The sequence below is a fragment of the Oncorhynchus clarkii genome, chromosome 31 (genome assembly GCF_045791955.1).
Source record: "Oncorhynchus clarkii lewisi isolate Uvic-CL-2024 chromosome 31, UVic_Ocla_1.0, whole genome shotgun sequence".
In the NCBI taxonomy this organism is placed as follows: domain Eukaryota; kingdom Metazoa; phylum Chordata; class Actinopteri; order Salmoniformes; family Salmonidae; genus Oncorhynchus; species Oncorhynchus clarkii.
In genome coordinates, this window is record NC_092177.1 from 16213296 (window position 1) to 16232771 (window position 19476).

A 19476-nucleotide genomic window follows, 5' to 3' on the forward strand; every position below is an offset into this window, starting at 1 on the left:
CAATGAACAGCAGCGTAGCGGTAATCATAAATCTAATCAATAATCAATGAACAGCAGCGTAGCGGTAATCATAAATCTAATCAATAATCAATGAACAGCAGCGTAGCGGTAATCATAAATCTAATCAATAATCAATGAACAGCAGCGCAGCGGTAATCATAAATCTAATCAATAATCAATGAACAGCAGCGCAGCGGTAATCATAAATCTAATCAATAATCAATGAACAGCAGCGTAGCGGTAATCATAAATCTAATCAATAATCATTTTAGCAGAAGCGTAGTGGTAATAATAAATTCAATCAATAATAATTTTAGCAGAAGCGCAGGGGGGGGGGCAGTAGTTGTTAGTCTTTTAACAATCTTATGGCAAAAGCATGGAGAACAGGCCTTTCTCAGACACCGTCTGTCATGAAGGTCCTGGATGGCTGGGAGCTCACTTCCAGTGACGCTCTGGGCCGTCCGAACCACCCTCTGTAGGGCCTTACAGGTCACCTTACAGGTGCAGGTGCCATACCAGACGGTGATACAACAACCATGCTCTCGATGGTGCAGCTGTAAAAGTTCCTAAGGATCTGAGGGGCCATGCCAAATCGTATCAGCCTTCTGAGGGAGAAGAGGCACTACCATGCTTTCTTCATGACTGTGCTGGTGTGAGAGGGCCATGTTAAGTCCTCAGTGATGTGGACACTGAGGAACTTGAAACTCTTGACCCTCTCCACTGCAGCCCCTGTTTCTTGAAGTCCCCAATCAGCTCCTTGGTCTTGCTGACATTGGGGGAGAGGTTGTTGTCCCAGCACCACACTACCAGGTTTCTGACATCCTCCCTGTTGGTCGGTTACAGTTGGGTGATCATAATATGAAACCAATATCGAGGATTAAGATGGAATATGATTTGATAATCTCCTTAGTGTTATACATGTGAATCTTTAGTCAGCATGCTTCAATGTAGCCTATAGTCTTATGGGTGAGATATAGTTAAGTAGGCTCTGCAATTTTGACAACAAATCATTGGTTGAGCTGGGCGGGAGGATACAATGTTGCTATTGTTGATTGTCAGAACATATGTTGCACTGACTTGTGCTGGACCACATAGCCCATTGTGATTGAGACCAAGCTCATGAGCTCACCAAGCTCTTCAAGCACCGCCGATTCAGCCGCCACAATGGCTGGCCGCCGCAGCTGTGTGAATTCGCTCTGGTCGGGCACCGAGCGGGTTCGGATTGGCGAGCGGCTGAAAGCGACCCTGGCCGGAATCCTAGAGCTGGACCTGCTCCGGGGACAACATCTAGACATGATCGATGCGGAACTAGACCTCAAAGACACCAGCAGCACCGATACCACGGTGACTGTCATCACTGATAAACAGGAGGAAAACCTCGAGAGCGCAGCCTCGGATGGCTCTGCGACATCCCGCAGGCAACAGGTCAGTGTGTGTGTAGACCCAGATCTCTTGACAAGATTGGTTGTTATTAAATATGAATGCATGCTGATCTGCAAGTAAGGCATTCCCATCCCGTTCCATCAAACAGACTGCTGCGCTGCGCTTCTCCACTGGTTGAGCGATGGAGTCATAAGCACGGAGCGACATTGATTACACAAAGGTGTAAATAATTCTAATAGAATTGACAGCAATCCATCCGCCTCTACTGCTTCTAATTCCGTCTTGTATCAGTCAAGGTTAAGAAGACAACGGGTGTTATGGTTCTGTCCCCTTCTGGATCTCATATGATGAGTGTCAATGCCCACATCTATTTCACATTCCAGTTTTCCCCAAGGACATCTCATAGAAATGTATCTGTGTAAAGAATGTGCACTGTCGTACACACCCTATAGACACAATTCTACTCCTAGGTCAGGTCATTCTGTAGATTTCTACAGAGTTCTATATTCTGTATAGAACAAACGTCTTCTTTGTAAGTAGGCTACTGTAGTATGGGAATAGGTTGATATTTGTGTGGGAGATAAGATTATTTGATTGGGAAAGCCCCATAGTAAAACAACTTGGTGCAAGTGTAAGTTGTAGACCTATTGAATAAAGTTTATCACTTGCATAGTTGGTACAATACTAAGAATAGAATGCAGAAGGTCACATAGCCCTACACATAGCCTGAGTTTGAAGTCTGAAGTTGAACCTGATAGTCTGTGAACCCCCTGACCTCATGTAGGTTAGGCTACCATGCTGCTTTGTTGTTACAGTGTTTGGTGAACAGTCACTTAGCTCCAGTAATAGGGACAACTCAAGTCATTCCCTTTTAATTAATCAAATAGAGCATGGTCATCATATCCCGAGGGAATGAATCAGCACAGCATTCTACTTACTGCCTTTTCCTTCTCAGAAACCCTGCATCGATTTATTCTCTAGGTTCCCTGTGGCTTTCAGCAGCATCCATCCTAAGCTATGTTAAATGGTATTAGTCATCACCCACACCATAGAGACTAGCGCTGTAGCTGCCTTTCCATCCGCCAACGCAGACCTGATTTGCATATTAAACAACAAATGAAGAGACAAGTTACTTCTGCTGTTGTTATTTTCAACATGACACGTTATCACTTCTCCAATTCTGCCCAGAGGAGAGAGGGAAGAGGAGAGGGGAGAGGAGAGGGGAGATAAGAGAGGGAAGAGGAGAGAGGGAAGAGGAAAGGGGAGAGGAGAGAGGGAAGGGGAGAGGAGAGAGGGAAGAGGAGAGGGGAGAGGAGAGGGGAGAGGAGAGAGGGAAGAGGAGAGGGGAGAGGGTAGAGGAGAGGAGGAGGGAAGAGGAGAGAGGGAAGAGGAGAGTGGGAAGAGGAGAGGAGAGGGGAGAGGAGAGAGGGAAGAGGAGAGGAGAGAGGGAAGAGGAGAGGAGAGAGGGAAGAAGAGAGAGAGAAGAGGAGAGGGGGAGCAGAGAGGGGAGAGGAGAGGGAAGAGGAGAGGGAAGAGGAGAGGGAAGAGGAGAGAGGAAGAGGAGCGAGGAGAGGGAAGAGGAGAGAGGGAAAAGGATAGAGGGGAAATGTGACTGGATATACAGACTGCAGTTAGTCACTCTCTTTCTCCAATCTGTCTCTCTCTCTCGCTCTCTCTGTGGCTATTTGAACTATCACAGTGGGGTAACAGTAGTACAGTACGGTTGCACCCCATCAACACTTGATTTGCTGCCAAAGCCCACACTGTGATCACCCTCACCAGCATTCTTCTATGTACATTTGCACCATTACATGTATTGCTGGCCCTATATCAACCCCCAGCCCACACAGAGAAACATGACATCAGAGGGCATTATCTTGGATTGATACGTCTCCTCTGCTTCTTCAGTTACAGTCAACAGAATTCATTAATAATGCATAGTATGCAGGTGTATAACCAATATCTGCCTGCAAGTGCTGTTAATAATGTAGCCTATCTTTCCCAACGTCTCAAAAAATATGCTTCCCATTTTGAAAACAACTTATAAAGGCTTTATAGAGTATTCATAAAGTGTTCGTAAGCCCTACATAGATGCTTCATGAAAGTACGTCACAAAAGTATGTTATACGTTCACATTATGTGGTCCGTCGTTCTTAATGGAGTATTTTCTGTCATTTGTCTTTGCATTGTGTGGACATATTGTACCTTTAGGGAAAATGACTGAGTCTCTGTCTCACATAGAAGGACATCATATTACATATCACTTTCTATGTGTGTGTTTGTGTGCATGTGCACGCTAGTGTGCGAGCGAATCTTAGGGCATTTGCTATTTGTGTTTTAGAGTGTGGCAGGCAGGCAGGCAGGCTCTGGATGAGTTGAATGTTCTTCTGCTAGGTCTGTTGTGTGGGTGGAGAGTGAGCAGGAACCGGAGCATTTGCACATCGTTACAACATTGTATATAGACATAATATGACATTTGAAATGTCTCATTTCCTATAGAACTTTTGTGAGTGTAATGTTAACTGTTTATTTTTTACTGTTTATTTCACTTTTGTAATATTATCTATTACACTTGCTTTGGCAATGTAAACATGTGTTTCCCATGACAATAAAGCCCTTTCAATTGAATTGAGAGCAGCTGTAGCTATGGTGAGGAGGGGGTAGCTTTAAGATATTATGGGGGTTGAGCGGGATATTCATCACACTTGTTCTCTCCCTGACTCACTCACTCTTTCACTCTCCTCTTTTCGCTCACCCTTAGCTCTCCCACTCTCAAGCACCCACTCACTTCCCCTTAGCTCCCCCACTCTCAAGCACCCACTCACTTCCCCTTAGCTCCCCCACTCTCAAGCACCCACTCACTTCCCCTTAGCTCCCCCACTCTCAAGCACCCACTCACTTCCCCTTAGAGAATGACTTTTCTAACTAAAAGTAGCAGAAGAGAGAGAAGGAGACAGAGAGAGAGAGAAGGAGACAGAGAGAGATAGGAGACAGAGAGAGAGAGAAGGAGACAGAGAGAGAGAAGGAGACAGAGAGAGAGAGAAGGAGACAGAGAGAGAGAGAGGAGACAGAGAGAGAGAGGAGACAGAGAGAGAGAGAGAGAAAACGAAGCAAAGCTTGTAAGCTGAAGAAGAAGAGATAAGCAGGATCAGTTTTTTTCCTGCCCCCACCCCCATCATCCTCCCTTATACCCCTCTCCTCCTGTCCCCACCCCCGTCATCCTCCCTTATCCCCCTCTCCTCCTGACCCCACCCCCGTCATCCTCCCTTATCCCCCTCTCCTCCTGACACCACCCCGTCATCCTCCCTTATACCCCTCTCCTCCTGTCCCCACCCCCTGTCATCCTCCCTTATCCCCCTCTCCTCCTGACCCCACCCCCGTCATCCTCCCTTATCCCCCTCTCCTCCTGTCCCCACCCCCGTCATACTCCCTTATCCCCCTCTCCTCCTGTCCCCACCCCCGTCATCCTCCCTTATCCCCCTCTCCTCCTGACCCCACCCCCGTCATCCTCCCTTATCCCCCTCTCCTCCTGTCCCCACCCCCGTCATCCTCCCTTATCCCCCTCTCCTCCTGTCCCCACCCCCTGTCATCCTCCCTTATCCCCCTCTCCTCCTGACCCCACCCCGTCATCCTCCCTTATCCCCCTCTCCTCCTGACCCCACCCCCCTGTCATCCTCCCTTATCCCCCTCTCCTCCTGACCCCACCCCCCTGTCATCCTCCCTTATCCCCCTCTAATCCTGACCCCACCCCCCTGTCACCATCCCTTATCCCCCTCTCCTCCTGACCCCACCCCCCAGTCATCCTCCCTTATCCCCCTCTCCTCCTGCCCCCACCCCCCTGTCATCCTCCCTTATCCCCCTCTCCTCCTGCCCCCACTGCTCTTTGTTAAGTCATCTGTCTTCCCCTATTATTCCTTAAAGTCCCCTTCTCTCCCCCTCTGAGGGAGAGTGCATCCTAAATGGCACCCTATTCCCTATGTAGTGCACTACTTTTGACCATTGCCCTATGGGCCCCATAGGGAATAGGGTACCATTTGGGACACAGACCTGTCTTCTCCTCTCAGTTAGGCAGTATGAGTCACCTGTTTTGTCTCCTGTTTATCTCCGTAGTAACGGTGGATTGATCAGGCCTGACTGTGAACAATGCCCCCTGTTGTCCCCTCCACCCCATAACCCTATCCGGCTAATATAGGGCATCACCGCAGGGGTCAAGGGTCATCACATTCATCTAAGTAAGAAGAAAGTCATGTATTGGCTTTTGAGGAGAAAGAACACATCATGTTCACGAGTGTTCTAGAACTTCCAGTAAGGCTGATGACATCAGTGTTTAGTAAATAAGAACATTATAGATCCATTCTACACCACTCTCTAATTATCATCTCTTTAAAGGCAAGTTGTGACTTGAATACCCCTGTTTTCTGTCTTTCAGGTTCTCTCTTCTCCTTCAGAAACAGTGTTACCATGCCACACCAGCACGTTGGACAAGGACAGTGGGGGGAACTCTGGAGGAGATGGGCCGGTTCGTTCCAGAGTTGATGGGGATGGTGGGGATAACTCACGCTGCTCCACCCTCTCTTGGGATGCTCCATCTGACCTGCTCTTACCCCCAGAACTTGATGGTGCAGTCCAGCTGGACTATTACTCCAGGCCCAGCTCAGGTAATGGGCTGTGTGGTTGTGTGATCGTACCATGGGGGCGTAATTTGGGGGTGGTCTGTGACACCCATAGGGCTTTGGCCAGGGCCGGACTACCAATTCTGGGGCCCCGGGGTACCTACAGTACCTCCAGGGGGCTTGTGATGTGTTCATATGTTATCTGGAGGGGCCCTGACCTCCAGCCCTGCATGCCCATTCTGTAACCTGGGCCTGGCTTTGGCCAATAACACAGTTTTGTTTACTTTGTGAGACACCATGTTGAAAAGCCATATTAAATATTAACCCTCTCCTCTCCCTGTTCCTTTATTTACCCCTCTCTTGTTATCTTCTTAACACCACTTAATCACTCTTTGTGGTGACCACCTTCTCACTCTCTCTCTGGGCCTACACTCTCTCTCCCTTTCTTGCTCCCCATCTCTCTTCCTCCCTCTTTATTTCTCCCACCCTCCATCCTTCTGTAGGTTTTTATTCAGTCAGTGGCAGCTCCCTATCAGACTCCTGCTACTCTGTGTCCAGTGAGGCATCCCTGGCCCAGGGGGGTCCAGTAAAAGGTGGGCTAGTCCGGGCTGGACAAGGACCACCCTCAGGGGGAGCCTTCAGGCTGTGGGAGCAGCGGGCTCTCTCTGCAGACCACAGAGACACCCAGTGGCCGGAGGCCACGCAGCAGCCAAGGACTCAGAGCATTGAGGAGACCACAGAGATCACTGATAGGAGACCAGTGTCTACGGGTCAGATAAATATAAATGCACTCACTCTTCAGTACAGTTCATCTGTATTTAACCAGTAGAGGCCATTCAGACATAATTATCACTGTTTTACAGGGAGTCCTGGGACCATGGTCCTAGATAAATGTTACTGTTTTACAGGGAGTCCTGGGACCATGGTCCTAGATAAATGTTACTGTTTTACAGGGAGTCCTGGGACCATGGTCCTAGATAAATGTTACTGTTTTACAGGGAGTCCTGGGACCATGGTCCTAGATAAATGTTACTGTTTTACAGGGAGTCCTGTGACCATGGTCCTAGATAAATGTTACTGTTTTCCAGAGTCCTGGGACCATGGTCCTAGATAAATGTTACTGTTTTACAGGGAGTTCTGGGACCATGGTCCTACATAAATGTTACTGTTTTACAGGGAGTCCTGGGACCATGGTCCTAGATAAATGTTACTGTTTTACAGGGAGTCCTGGGACCATGGTCCTAGATAAATGTTACTGTTTTACAAGGAGTCCTGTGACCATGGTCCTAGATAAATGTTACTGTTTTACAGGGAGTCCTGGGACCATGGTCCTAGATAAATGTTACTGTTTTACAGGGAGTCCTGTGACCATGGTCCTAGATAAATGTTACTGTTTTCCAGAGTCCTGGGACCATGGTCCTAGATAAATGTTACTGTTTTACAGGGAGTCCTGGGACCATGGTCCTAGATAAATGTCACTGTTTTCCAGAGTCCTGTGAACATAGTCCTAGATAAATGTCACTGTTTTCCAGAGAGTCCTGGAAACATAGTCCTAGATAAATGTCACTGCTTTCCAGGGAGTCCTGGGACCATAGTCCTAGATAAATGCTTTTGCTTCTTCACAAGCTGACTGACATTCATCAACTTTCTGTCTCTCGTCCTTTGATCCCAGTTGACCTGGAAATGAACAGCCTTTTCTTCCTGTCTGACCTGTGCGCCAGCCTGGGCGACCCCCATGCCGGCTCCCTCCTCCCGCTCCCAGACCTCCGACCCCAACTCGACCCCAGGTTCTGTTCTGACCTGGTGTCCCGGAGAACCAAGGAGGTGTACCCGTACCCAAGCCCCCTCCATGCCGTGGCCCTCCAGAGCCCCCTCTTCACCTACAGTCAGAACCCCTCTCCCTCCCCTCGCCTCTCGCCGAGTCCGGACTCCTCTACCCAGGCTGAAGAATCTCAGTCCACTCCCCTCTTCCGGCCCCCCCAGCCTCCTCAGCCCTCCACCTTCACCCAGCTGGAGCAGTACATCACCAGGCTGGCTCACCAGTACCGAAGCCGGATTGCCCCCCCTGACACCACCCTTACCGCCATCCCCAGGCAAGGCTCCCACAGGGGCCCCAGAACCCCTGGCCACGGCTCCACTCAGTCGCTGTCGGCCTTTGAGAGCCGCAGTACCCCCTCCAACCTGACAGGGGGCAGTGTGACGCCCTGCAAGTCTTTTCTGGGTAACTCTGCACGGGTCAGCCTCAGCAGTATCAGTAAGAAGGCCAGTAGGAACTCCATAAACCTGGGCCACCTGCCCTCAGTGACAGGAGAAGATCTCAAAATCAACCTCCATCTCAACCTCAGTCTCAACCTCAGCCCCAATCTGAACAAAAACCTGGGTTTAGACTCAAACTCCAAGGAAGGTATTAGCACTAGTGGTGTATTAAGGAGTGACCATGCTACCCCCACTGCCTCCCCCTCTCCTTCCACCTCCTCCCTCTCCAGCGCCGCCACTCCCACCCCTGCCCTGAGGGTGAGGCCACGCATCTCAACCTGTCCCTCCAACCTCAATCACCGGAGCTCTCTGGAGGTCACCGGGTCAGGGGCTGGGTCAGGTCTAGGAATCTCCCGCTCACTGGACTGGAGTAGATTGGATTCTTCACCAGGGAAAGTGACAATGAGTCAACCCAGCGTCAATGCCCCGGACGCCAGCCCGAGTATGCTCAGCGAGGACTCAGCGATGGTGGGGGAGATCTCCCGTCTCTCTGGCCTGCCCCGGGCTGTGGTGGTGGGGCTGATGGAGCAGGGTGTGGAGCTGGATGTTGACTGCTTCCAGAGCGACACCGAGAGAAAAGGTCAGGGGTCAGAGTTTAAAGGCCAAAGCTCCTCCCCTTCCTCCCGCCAGACAGCCCGGAATGACCACCAGTCTCATCATCATGATTATTCCAGTGTCCGCCACCTCCACGCCAGTAACGAGACTGACCTCGACCCCCAGAGGCCGATCCATCTGTCCCTCAGTGTCACCAACTCCTCCAGTTCCCATTCCAGTAGCCCCAATCACCCTTACCAGTCCACCTCAACCCATCCATCTACCCATCATCATGTCACCCACCACCACACACATACCTTCCACTGCCAACAAACCCCTTCCCCATCCGACCCCTCCTCCTCTACTGCCTCCTCCCCCTCGTCTCGTGACCACCCCAGGGTACGCTCCCCACCCCGCCCTCTCCAGCCCTCCCCCCTCGCCACTACTCCATTCTCTGTGTTCCGGCGGGATGACCCATTCCAGTGCTCCCTGCCTCGCGTCAGGGACAGCAGCTCACCACAAGGGGGCGGCATCCGGCCCAGAGGGGGGTCGCTACGGCAGTGTGCAGGGGGTGGAGGGGGTAGATGGAGGGTAGATGGGGAGGGAGAAGGATGGAAGAGGGTGGATGGGGAGGGGCTCTACCAGGGGAAGCATGTGTCCAGGGAGTTGGTGAGGGCATCGACGGTAAGCAGCTTCCACAGGAAAGGGAGGTGCTACAGCAGCAACTGGGGAGAGGAAGGCAGTCATGACACGGCCCAGACGCCAAAGAAGGGGGCAGACAAACTCTGGAGGGACTTCGAAGGGCATTCATGGGGGGAAGAAGCTGAGGAGAACAAGGAGAGGTGGAAGAGAGAGGGGATCAGGAGAAAGAAGGACAATTACCAAAAGGAGAAGCAGCAGGCCAACAAAGAGACAGAGAGGCGACAGAAAGAGAGCAGTGCCTCAAAACGCAAAGGGAAGGGTGGTGGTGGTGGCTGGGACAAGCGTAGCTCCAGCCTGAGGCTGTCCAGGCAGGCTCTGTTCCGCAGTGAGTCCCAGGGGGAAGTGCTGGATCCTCGAGCCCTAAAAGAGGAGCATCTGAGGGGGGCACAGTGGACCTCCTCCCTGGACATCGGCAGAGGCATGGAGGTCAGTGTGGAGGGAGTTCGTCCGTTGGTGTTTGGAGGAAGAGCAGAAGAAGAAAAGCGCTTGTCCTCTACTGCCAGCCTCTTCCACCTCTCTAGCTCTCAGAGCCTAGAGGATAGCTGTCCCTCCCTCTCTCCTCCTCTCTCCTCCCCATCGTTCTCTCCATCCCCTCCAAGTAGGGCACCCCTCACACGCTCACGCTCGCTGAGGGACCTGAGTAGAAGGGTGTTTAGCTCAGTGAGGTCTCTCAGTTTGAAACACAAGACGTCAAGGAAGTGAGAAAATCACAGAAAGTGTTTTTGCCACTAAGTTACAGTCAATATTCAGGCAGTTGTATTTTGGCTGATAAGGGGGTGCCAATGTTTTCCCTTTCTAAACTTGATTCTGTTGAACTTGACTCTCAGTAGTACTATGTGACTGTGTGTGACTGTGTGAGTGGTCCCCTTTGCATGCAGCTCTGTGACATCTCTGTGGACGGTCACAGCAATCGGTAGTCTGAGCTTGTTCTCCTCTCGGAGTGTATATCAAATAGAAGTTTACACACTGTATGTTGCCTTTGAAGTACAATCATATTGGCTATAAAGACCAAAATCAGCAAACAAAATGTTGTATAAATGAATATTGTGCTCAGGATTTTGAAATGGATATCAGTAAAGTAATCATTAAGAATAAAATGTTATTTGAAACAAATGTGTGTATCTTGGATTATTATTAATAAAAGGCAACTAATACAATTTATTTGACTCTGAATACTTCCATCCACCTCGCTGCAGTAACGCCAGTGTACCGCTGCAGTAACGCCAGTGTACCGCTGCAGTAACGCCAGTGTACCGCTGCAGTAACGGCAGTGTACCGCTGCAGTAACGGCAGTGCACCGCTGCAGTAACGGCAGTGCACCGCTGCAGTAACGGCAGTGCACCGCAGCAGTAGTAACGCCAGTGCACCGCAGCAGTAACGCCAGTGCACCGCAGCAGTAGTAACGCCAGTGCACCGCAGCAGTAGTAACGGCAGTGCACCGCAGCAGTAGTAACGCCAGTGCACCGCTGCAGTAACGCCAGTGCACCGCTGCAGTAACGCCAGTGCACCGCTGCAGTAACGCCAGTGCACCGCTGCAGTAACGCCAGTGCACCGCAGCAGTAGTAACGCCAGTGCACCGCAGCAGTAGTAACGCCAGTGCACCGCAGCAGTAGTAACGCCAGTGCACCGCAGCAGTAGTAACGCCAGTGCACCGCAGCAGTAGTAACGCCAGTGCACCGCTGCAGTAACGCCAGTGCACCGCAGCAGTAACGCCAGTGCACCGCAGCAGTAACGGCAGTGCACCGCAGCAGTAGTAACGCCAGTGCACCGCAGCAGTAGTAACGCCAGTGCACCGCAGCAGTAGTAACGCCAGTGCACCGCAGCAGTAACGGCAGTGCACCGCAGCAGTAGTAACGCCAGTGCACCGCAGCAGTAGTAACGCCAGTGCACCGCAGCAGTAGTAACGCCAGTGCACCGCAGCAGTAACGGCAGTGCACCGCTGCAGTAACGGCAGTGCACCGCAGCAGTAGTAACGCCAGTGCACCGCAGCAGTAGTAACGCCAGTGCACCGCAGCAGTAGTAACGCCAGTGCACCGCTGCAGTAACGCCAGTGCACCGCTGCAGTAACGCCAGTGCACCGCAGCAGTAGTAACGCCAGTGCACCACAGCAGTAGTAACGCCAATGCACCGCAGCAGTAGTAACGCCAGTGCACCGCAGCAGTAGTAACGCCAGTGCACCGCAGCAGTAGTAACGCCAGTGCACCGCAGCAGTAGTAACGCCAGTGCGCAGCAGTAGTAACGCCAGTGCACCGCAGTAGTAACGCCAGTGCACCGCAGCAGTAGTAACGCCAGTGTACCACAGTAGTTACGCCAGTGTACCGCACCAGTAACGCCAGTGTACCGCACCAGTAACGCCAGTGTACCGCACCAGTAACGCCAGTGCACCGCACCAGTAACGCCAGTGCACCGCACCAGTAACGCCAGTGCACCGCCGCAGTAGTAACGCCAGTGCACCGCACCAGTAACGCCAGTGCACCGCACCAGTAACGCCAGTGCACCGCACCAGTAACGCCAGTGCACCGCCGCAGTAGTAACGCCAGTGCACCGCACCAGTAACGCCAGTGCACCGCAGTAGTAACGCCAGTGTACCGCTGCAGTAACGCTAGTGCACCACAGTAGTAACGCCAGTGCACCACCGCAGTAGTAACGCCAGTGCACCGCAGCAGTAGTAACGCCAGTGCACCGCAGCAGTAGTAACGCCAGTGCACCGCAGCAGTAGTAACGCCAGTGCACCGCAGCAGTAGTAACGCCAGTGCACCGCAGCAGTAGTAACGCCAGTGCACCGCAGCAGTAGTAACGCCAGTGCGCAGCAGTAGTAACGCCAGTGCACCGCAGTAGTAACGCCAGTGCACCGCAGCAGTAGTAACGCCAGTGTACCACAGTAGTTACGCCAGTGTACCGCACCAGTAACGCCAGTGTACCGCACCAGTAACGCCAGTGTACCGCACCAGTAACGCCAGTGCACCGCACCAGTAACGCCAGTGCACCGCACCAGTAACGCCAGTGCACCGCCGCAGTAGTAACGCCAGTGCACCGCACCAGTAACGCCAGTGCACCGCACCAGTAACGCCAGTGCACCGCACCAGTAACGCCAGTGCACCGCCGCAGTAGTAACGCCAGTGCAGCGCACCAGTAACGCCAGTGCACCGCAGTAGTAACGCCAGTGTACCGCTGCAGTAACGCTAGTGCACCACAGTAGTAACGCCAGTGCACCACCGCAGTAGGAACGCCAATGTACCACAGTAGTTACGCCAGTGTACCGCACCAGTAACGCCAGTGTACCGCACCAGTAACGCCAGTGCACCGCAGTAGTAACGCCAGTGCACCGCCGCAGTAGTAACGCCAGTGCACCGCCGCAGTAGTAACGCCAGTGCACCGCAGTAGTTACGCCAGTGTACCGCACCAGTAACGCCAGTGTACCGCACCAGTAACGCCAGTGTACCGCACCAGTAACGCCAGTGCACCGCACCAGTAACGCCAGTGCACCGCACCAGTAACGCCAGTGCACCGCCGCAGTAGTAACGCCAGTGCACCGCAGTAGTAACGCCAGTGTACTGCAGCAGTAGTTACGCCAATGTACCACAGTAGTTACGCCAGTGTACCGCACCAGTAACGCCAGTGTACCGCACCAGTAACGCCAGTGTACCGCACCAGTAGTAACGCCAGTGTACCGCAGCAGTAGTAACGCCAGTGTACCGCAGCAGTAGTAACGCCAGTGTACCGCAGCAGTCGTAACGCCAGTGTACCGCAGCAGTAGTAACGCCAGTGTACCGCAGCAGTAGTAACGCCAGTGTACCGCTGTCATTTCAAAAAATATTTATTAAGTTGAATCAAAACATTTTGTACACAAAAAGTAACACAACTGATCATTAGACCAGAAACAACCACATTCAGAAGGCATAATAGGACTTTGAGTTTGAACAGTGCACAAAACAGTCTCTTTGAGTACCCTCACTTTGACCTTCAACCCTTTTGAGCCTCCAACGACATAGCTTCCTGTTGGTCATCAGGCAAATATCTACTCATTATGTGATCAATATATTATGTGATCAATATTAGCCAACCGGCCTTAGGCCGATTCCCTCTAACATGCTGTAGCTCTTCTTAGGTGTCCAGTCTAGGTTTGTTTCCTCTTTCTTCTCCAGTGCTCTTCTCAATCCTCAGGGTCAAAACAACAGAACATCCCTCCTGATGGGAACTTATTTCTGGGTGACTCCTCCGCTGGCCCCCTCCCCTGCTCTCTGACTGGAGGAGAACATGCCTCGGTACAGAGCCTTCTCCTTCTGGTACTCTGTGCTCAGCCTATCCTCCGCTTGCTGCAGGTGCCTCCTCACATTAGTGTCTGTTAAAGAGACACAGTGACAAATAAAGTTATTCAAATTTCAGTCAACATTAGGAGAATGGGAATAGCATAGACACAAAAATAAAACAATATATTGTGATCTACTTCATTCTGTTGGGGAATAGAATAGTATGCCTATAACACGCCCTCACAACTCATCAATAAACTTTTGTTTTACTCAAAGGCTGTGGTAGGGAGAGCAGTCAAAAAGCTGAGCTACCATTGGGTTGTCCTTTGCTGGCCTGAGTGAGGTATTGCTTGGCACTCTGTGCGTTTCCCAGCTGCAGAGAGGCCACTCCTGCTCTGTACAGGGCCTTGATGTCACCCGGACGCCACTGCAAAACCCGCAAGCTGTACTCCTGGACACGCGTGTAGTCTACACATTCTCTCTGCAACAGACAGGCTAAGAAAGGGGGTGAGACAGAAAAGGGAGAAAAGTCAGTCAAGAAAGAGGGGGGATTGTTCATTGTGTTCAGGATTATACATTACTTTAAAAGGGTTATTCACTGCATGCCACGTATCGAGGCCTGTAATACCTGCTAAATTGTTGTAGCAGTCCACCTGTGTGTTCCTAAGTAGTTCTTCCTGTCCTGCGGTGAGTACAGGAGCCTCAGGACCAAACCCCTTCACTGCCGCAGTGACATCAGAGTCTAAACTACGCAGAACGAGCAACGAACGGTGGTAACGTCCAATGGCAGACCGAAGGTTTTTCTCTTTGTAGAATTTGTTCCCCTCCATTTTTAGGTGGATAGCATCTTGGAGCTGGGAGTCTACTTTGGCACCTGAGGGGCCAGGACTGGTAGAAGAAGAGCCTGAACAGCTTGCCACTGCAGCCCCGGCCCCCAGCTCCATAATCTCACCACCTGGTGGCTCTGGACTCGCCATGGTACTTGATGGCCAGTGGAGATGGGAACATAAGTACACGAGAAGACATGATATTAGATGACTAGACACATTGTTGTGTTACTTGGGTGGTACACACCAACACTAAATCTTAAGACAAAACTTAGCCAATGTCACTAGCCGGCTACCACCCAGTTACTCAACCCTGCACCTTAGAGGCTGCTGCCCTATGTACATAGACATGGAACATTGTTCACTTTAATAATGTTTACATAATGTTTTACTCACTTCATATGTATATACTGTATTGTACTCACTGCCACTCCGAAATTGCTCGTCCTAATATTTATATATTTCTTAATTCTAAGGTTTACTTTGAGATTTGTGTGTACTTTTGTGAACTGTTAGATACTAACGTTCCTGCGCTGTTGGAGCTAGGGCCACAAGTATTTCGGTACACCCGCAATATCATCTGCTAAATATGTGTATGTGACCAATAAAACGTGTAATTTATTATGAGTAAAGAACTGGAGGTGCTATTGCCCTGAAATCTGAAACCTTCCCTTGATGTATATTGGAAAACAATATATTGGAAAAGAAAAACTAGCTAGTCATTTCAACTTATTCACTAAGACGTTATATGGAGTGTCCTACCTAGGTCCTGTACGAGCTAACAAGAAAAAACGTGTTTTTTTTATGCTAGCTTGCGCGATAGACACGCATGTGAGTGAACAAGATGCAAAGTAACTTCCAATTGACATGGTCATATGTTGACCGTTATAAAAAATTGTAATAGCGACTCACCTTACAGTCTATTGATCTTTACACAAAAGACAAATAAAATACTTGAACTTGTCCACCTAGCTAGAGCACATCCAAACAATCACAACATTGGTGTTCAGACAAGCACTTCCTGCTTTTTCTTCTTCTGTGGTGAGAGTACCCAACCTAGTTGACTGCAACGGAACTGATTTTCTAGTTTTTTTAGCGCCACCTGCTGTAGTAACATGGACATGACTATGTGATGCATCCATCAATGAAAGAGCGTTCATCAATACTGTAAAGTAAAATGGTGTAATGTTTATGTCTTTGGTGAATTAATGAAGAGTCCTAGAAGTTTGTAGAAGTTTGTTTGGAACAAATAAAATAATTCATAAATTGTAGATGACCTAGGCTGCAGTATGTCTTATTTATATGACATAATCCTATAAATGATTTATAGGACAGACTTTTGCAATGGTCCATTGTTAGGAAGGTTGATCGGATTAATGTTGTCCTACTGACCGACTTTAAATGACAAGAGGTGGGGGTCGGCTTTGTACCCCCCTTTCGAACCTGGCGTACATTCTGTCCCATGCATCTTACATAACTAAAAAAAAAACACACATTTGTCGCTATTATGGATAATGATTGATTAAAAAGTACCATGATTAAAAAGTACCACGATTAAAAAGTACCACTCAGTTGATTGAGTCAAATAATACATTTGCAAAATGATAACGTTTTGACAGCATGCACTGCATCTCTAGGAAATGTGTCCAACGCTCCAGTATGTGTCGTATGCAAGTGCGTCACTGGCACATTTGTAAGGGGAAGGGAGTGTTGTAATGCTAGTTTGCGTGCAGTCTGTTCTTTAAATATCCTGTTTTCTTTCAGAAATATGACACATGGTAGTTTAATAATTCAAGATAATACCGAATAAACGGGACGGTACTGCCTGAAGATATCCTGTATTTAGTTCGTTTTGATCGATCTTTTAGATTTAGGATATGGAGCTTGATCGGCGACTGTTGGTGGCTCACTGCGCAGCCCACACCCTGTCAGTACTGGCCGGGTTGATGGTGGTTGTCCCGCTGGCGCTAAACGGCTCAGCTTTCAAAGGGCGTTGTGCGCTTTTCACCACTGGTTCTTGGAGAACGGACAATCGAACCGACATTTCTGTGGAACAGGGTGAGATTTCACACTTGGTGGTACAGCAATGGGGTCCACCGTCTGCATGCCAGTTCGCAACTTTTGTCGGTGTTTTCACGGTGCTGTATGGTGCTGCGCAGGGCTGGCGAAGCATCTTCTATCTCCACGGACGGCTTGACGAGTGAGTAGGCTTTCCATAGGCTTTGAAATAGTTAATCAATAGTACAATAGTACATAAAGTAGGCCTATATATATATATATATATATATAGTATTTTTGTGTGTTAAATATATATATATATATATATAAAATATTTAAAAAACAACGATACAAATGGAAACATAAATGACATAACTAGCCTCATAATAATAATAATGACCATTATGAAATATCAAATTGTGCAATGCATTGTTAGTCATATGTGTCATCGGTAACTGCTATTACATAGTTATAACAGTTTACGTCAAATTACAATGTTTTCAGTAGTTCACAGTCACCAATGTTATTACTATGTTTATTTTCCAGCACCTTGTTCTCTGCCTTCCTGACCCTGATCCTGAGCCTGTGTGTGTTGTTCCTATCTGGAGGGGCTAGTGTCACCCTCTCCCTGGGGCTGGCCTCCTGGTGCAACACTGTCACAGACGACAACACCAGACCCTACAGGTAATGTTCATATACTGAGACATATATATCAACAGGTCGTACTTTAGGGTCTTCCAGGCCAGGTCATTTGGTCAGGAAAATCTCTGTGCATCGACCGGTGTGTTGCATACATTGCAGTGAGTGTGAGGGTCAAGCTGCAGGGGTTTGACTGTTGCCTTGTTAAATATTGACAGTTTCTTGTCTCTGTCTGTTTGCGTGCAGCTGTGCAGAATCCCAGTCCGTCCCCATGTACCTGGATGTAGAGACGTCCTCCTTCTACACTGAGCTCACTCTGGCAGAGGTATGTAGTCCCCCATAGCCCATATCTCATGCCAGTGGGCTTTCCCTGCTCAAAATAGAAATGGTCTGCTTTGCATTAACATGAGTGAGTCAGTGTACTTGTGATTTAGTTCAGTTTTTTTCTCCCTCTGTGCTCTCTATTTCCCCTTACACCCTCTTCTTCTTCTTCTTCTTGTTATTATTATTGTTGCTGTTATTATTATTGTTATTATGATCATTGTTGTTATTATTATTATTATTAGTGTTCTTATTATTATTATTGTGTTATAACTCTCTTTCTCTTTTTGTTTCTCTATTCAATAATACTTATAATCTATACTTTAACTGATAATAATCTTTCTCTCTCTCTCTCCAGGTTGCTCTGTGGAGTGTGACAGCATTGTGGCTGACCCACTCCATCCTGTCTTTCATGCGTCTCTACCACTCCCACAGCGAGCACATCAGCGGGCCCTGCCTGCCCAGGGAGAAGGAGCATCTCCTCGGTCACTCTTCCTCCTCCTCAGGCTCATCAGGATCAGACCGGGGCTCACCCTCACCCGCACAACCCCTATCAACAGCACCCAGCATCATCTTTGTCTAAACCCCTAATGCCAATGGAACTCCACGCAGCTACACATTATGAGGGGTGGAAATCTATATGAAACAAAGAAGCTAAGAATGTATTGATTCAAGAGACTGGACTACAGTTTGTAGTTTGATTGAACCCTTGTTTAAACCCATTTGAATTTTTATGAATTCCATCCCTCATAACCCTTCATTACCAACACCCAGTGTTTTTATTGAACCCCAAGACCTTTGTTCTGCTAAATCTCATCACCACCACCATTCACCACTTACTGTAGCCTCTTATTTAACAGGGTTCAACCTCCAACCACAAATCGTCATCTACCAATTATTTTTCAGACCAAAGGGGATTCATTGAACGTACGGTAACCAAAAAAGGAATAAATGAAGTAATGTTATTGCATTTATTAATTAGATGTTTAACTAGTACCGTCTTATCTTAGAGTCTTAGACATATGGTTTAATATGTGATCACAATCAGTATGATATTAGTGACATTCATCAGTGCATAGCTCACTAACTTCATAACAAGGTAGCTGACTGACTGACCTGTGCCAAATTAGTTACATATAAATACTAAGTTATTATTTTACAGGGTTGTCTGTTTCAACAAAACATGACCTAAAAGTGTTTGTTCAATATGTATGTCTGTTATATCCAACAGTTCCAAAATTGGCAAATGTACCATTTGCATGTTGTGTGCAATAGATCCCAAGGCAAAAGTAATTCATTGTTTGAGTAAATGAACATTTGTACTGAGGCGCTTTCATTGAGAAGCAAGAAGCATATAGTATTTTTTGAAAGAGAGACACTATATTCAAATAGGATCACTGTGTGAGAAAGACACATTAATGTTTTATTGTGTCACAGAATCACTCTCTTCCTCTAGTGAAGGTTGTCGTATGATGCTATTTGTGTAGATGCAGCTCCTTTCAAGGCATTTGAAGCCTCCAGATTTTTCACAAATATATAGCTTTGATGATAGTAGTATCAGAACAAGTATATGTGTGAACTAGGCTGAGCCAAGAAGGTTTAGGGAGGTATAGGATAGAGACAGAATACACTCGGAAAAACACGTATTCCAAATTGTCTTGACCTTCAAACTCTGAACTCTGACCTCAGTAGTCGTGGTGACACACAGATAGCGGAAAAATAAACCGGAAGAGAGATAGACTGTCTATAATCTATTGCATTTTGGAGTATTACTGGCAATATTGATGATATTTTATACTGGTTATTTATGTTAATGTTTTTATTTAGCATCCTGTTTGTGTAAATCAAAAAATATCTTCCTATGAATAAAAAAAAAGCGTTTCATTTTGGGGAGTTACTATGTTTATAACTTGTTGACATTGCGCTGGGCATGGAACTAGAAGTTGGCTTGCA

General features: G+C 48.6%; 3 protein-coding genes across 3 annotated transcripts; 2 read left to right on the forward strand and 1 right to left on the reverse strand.

Annotated features, from left to right (window-relative positions):
• The first annotated feature begins 1164 nt into the window (after positions 1 to 1164).
• On the forward strand, positions 1165 to 10466 carry LOC139390822 (uncharacterized). Its single transcript, XM_071138221.1, has 6 exons — positions 1165 to 1426; positions 5104 to 5137; positions 5494 to 5498; positions 5832 to 6041; positions 6500 to 6766; positions 7669 to 10466. The coding sequence occupies exons 1-6, from the start codon at positions 1165 to 1167 to the stop codon at positions 10188 to 10190; spliced, it is 3300 nt and encodes a 1099-aa protein (XP_070994322.1). The 3' UTR covers positions 10191 to 10466.
• Positions 10467 to 10607: 141 nt separating this feature from the next.
• LOC139390526 (tetratricopeptide repeat protein 9C-like) lies at positions 10608 to 15603 on the reverse strand. Its single transcript, XM_071137693.1, has 4 exons — positions 15478 to 15603; positions 14367 to 14719; positions 14051 to 14233; positions 10608 to 13830 (listed from the first exon to the last, which is right to left on the reverse strand). Exons 2-4 carry the CDS (start codon positions 14713 to 14715, stop codon positions 13688 to 13690), a joined length of 675 nt encoding a protein of 224 aa, XP_070993794.1. The 5' UTR covers positions 14716 to 14719; positions 15478 to 15603; the 3' UTR covers positions 10608 to 13687.
• Positions 15604 to 16237: 634 nt separating this feature from the next.
• Positions 16238 to 19407, forward strand: LOC139390527 (transmembrane protein 179). The gene is made up of 4 exons (XM_071137694.1): positions 16238 to 16765; positions 17110 to 17247; positions 17449 to 17527; positions 17882 to 19407. Exons 1-4 carry the CDS (start codon positions 16443 to 16445, stop codon positions 18104 to 18106), a joined length of 765 nt encoding a protein of 254 aa, XP_070993795.1. The 5' UTR covers positions 16238 to 16442; the 3' UTR covers positions 18107 to 19407.
• The last annotated feature ends 69 nt before the right edge of the window (positions 19408 to 19476 follow it).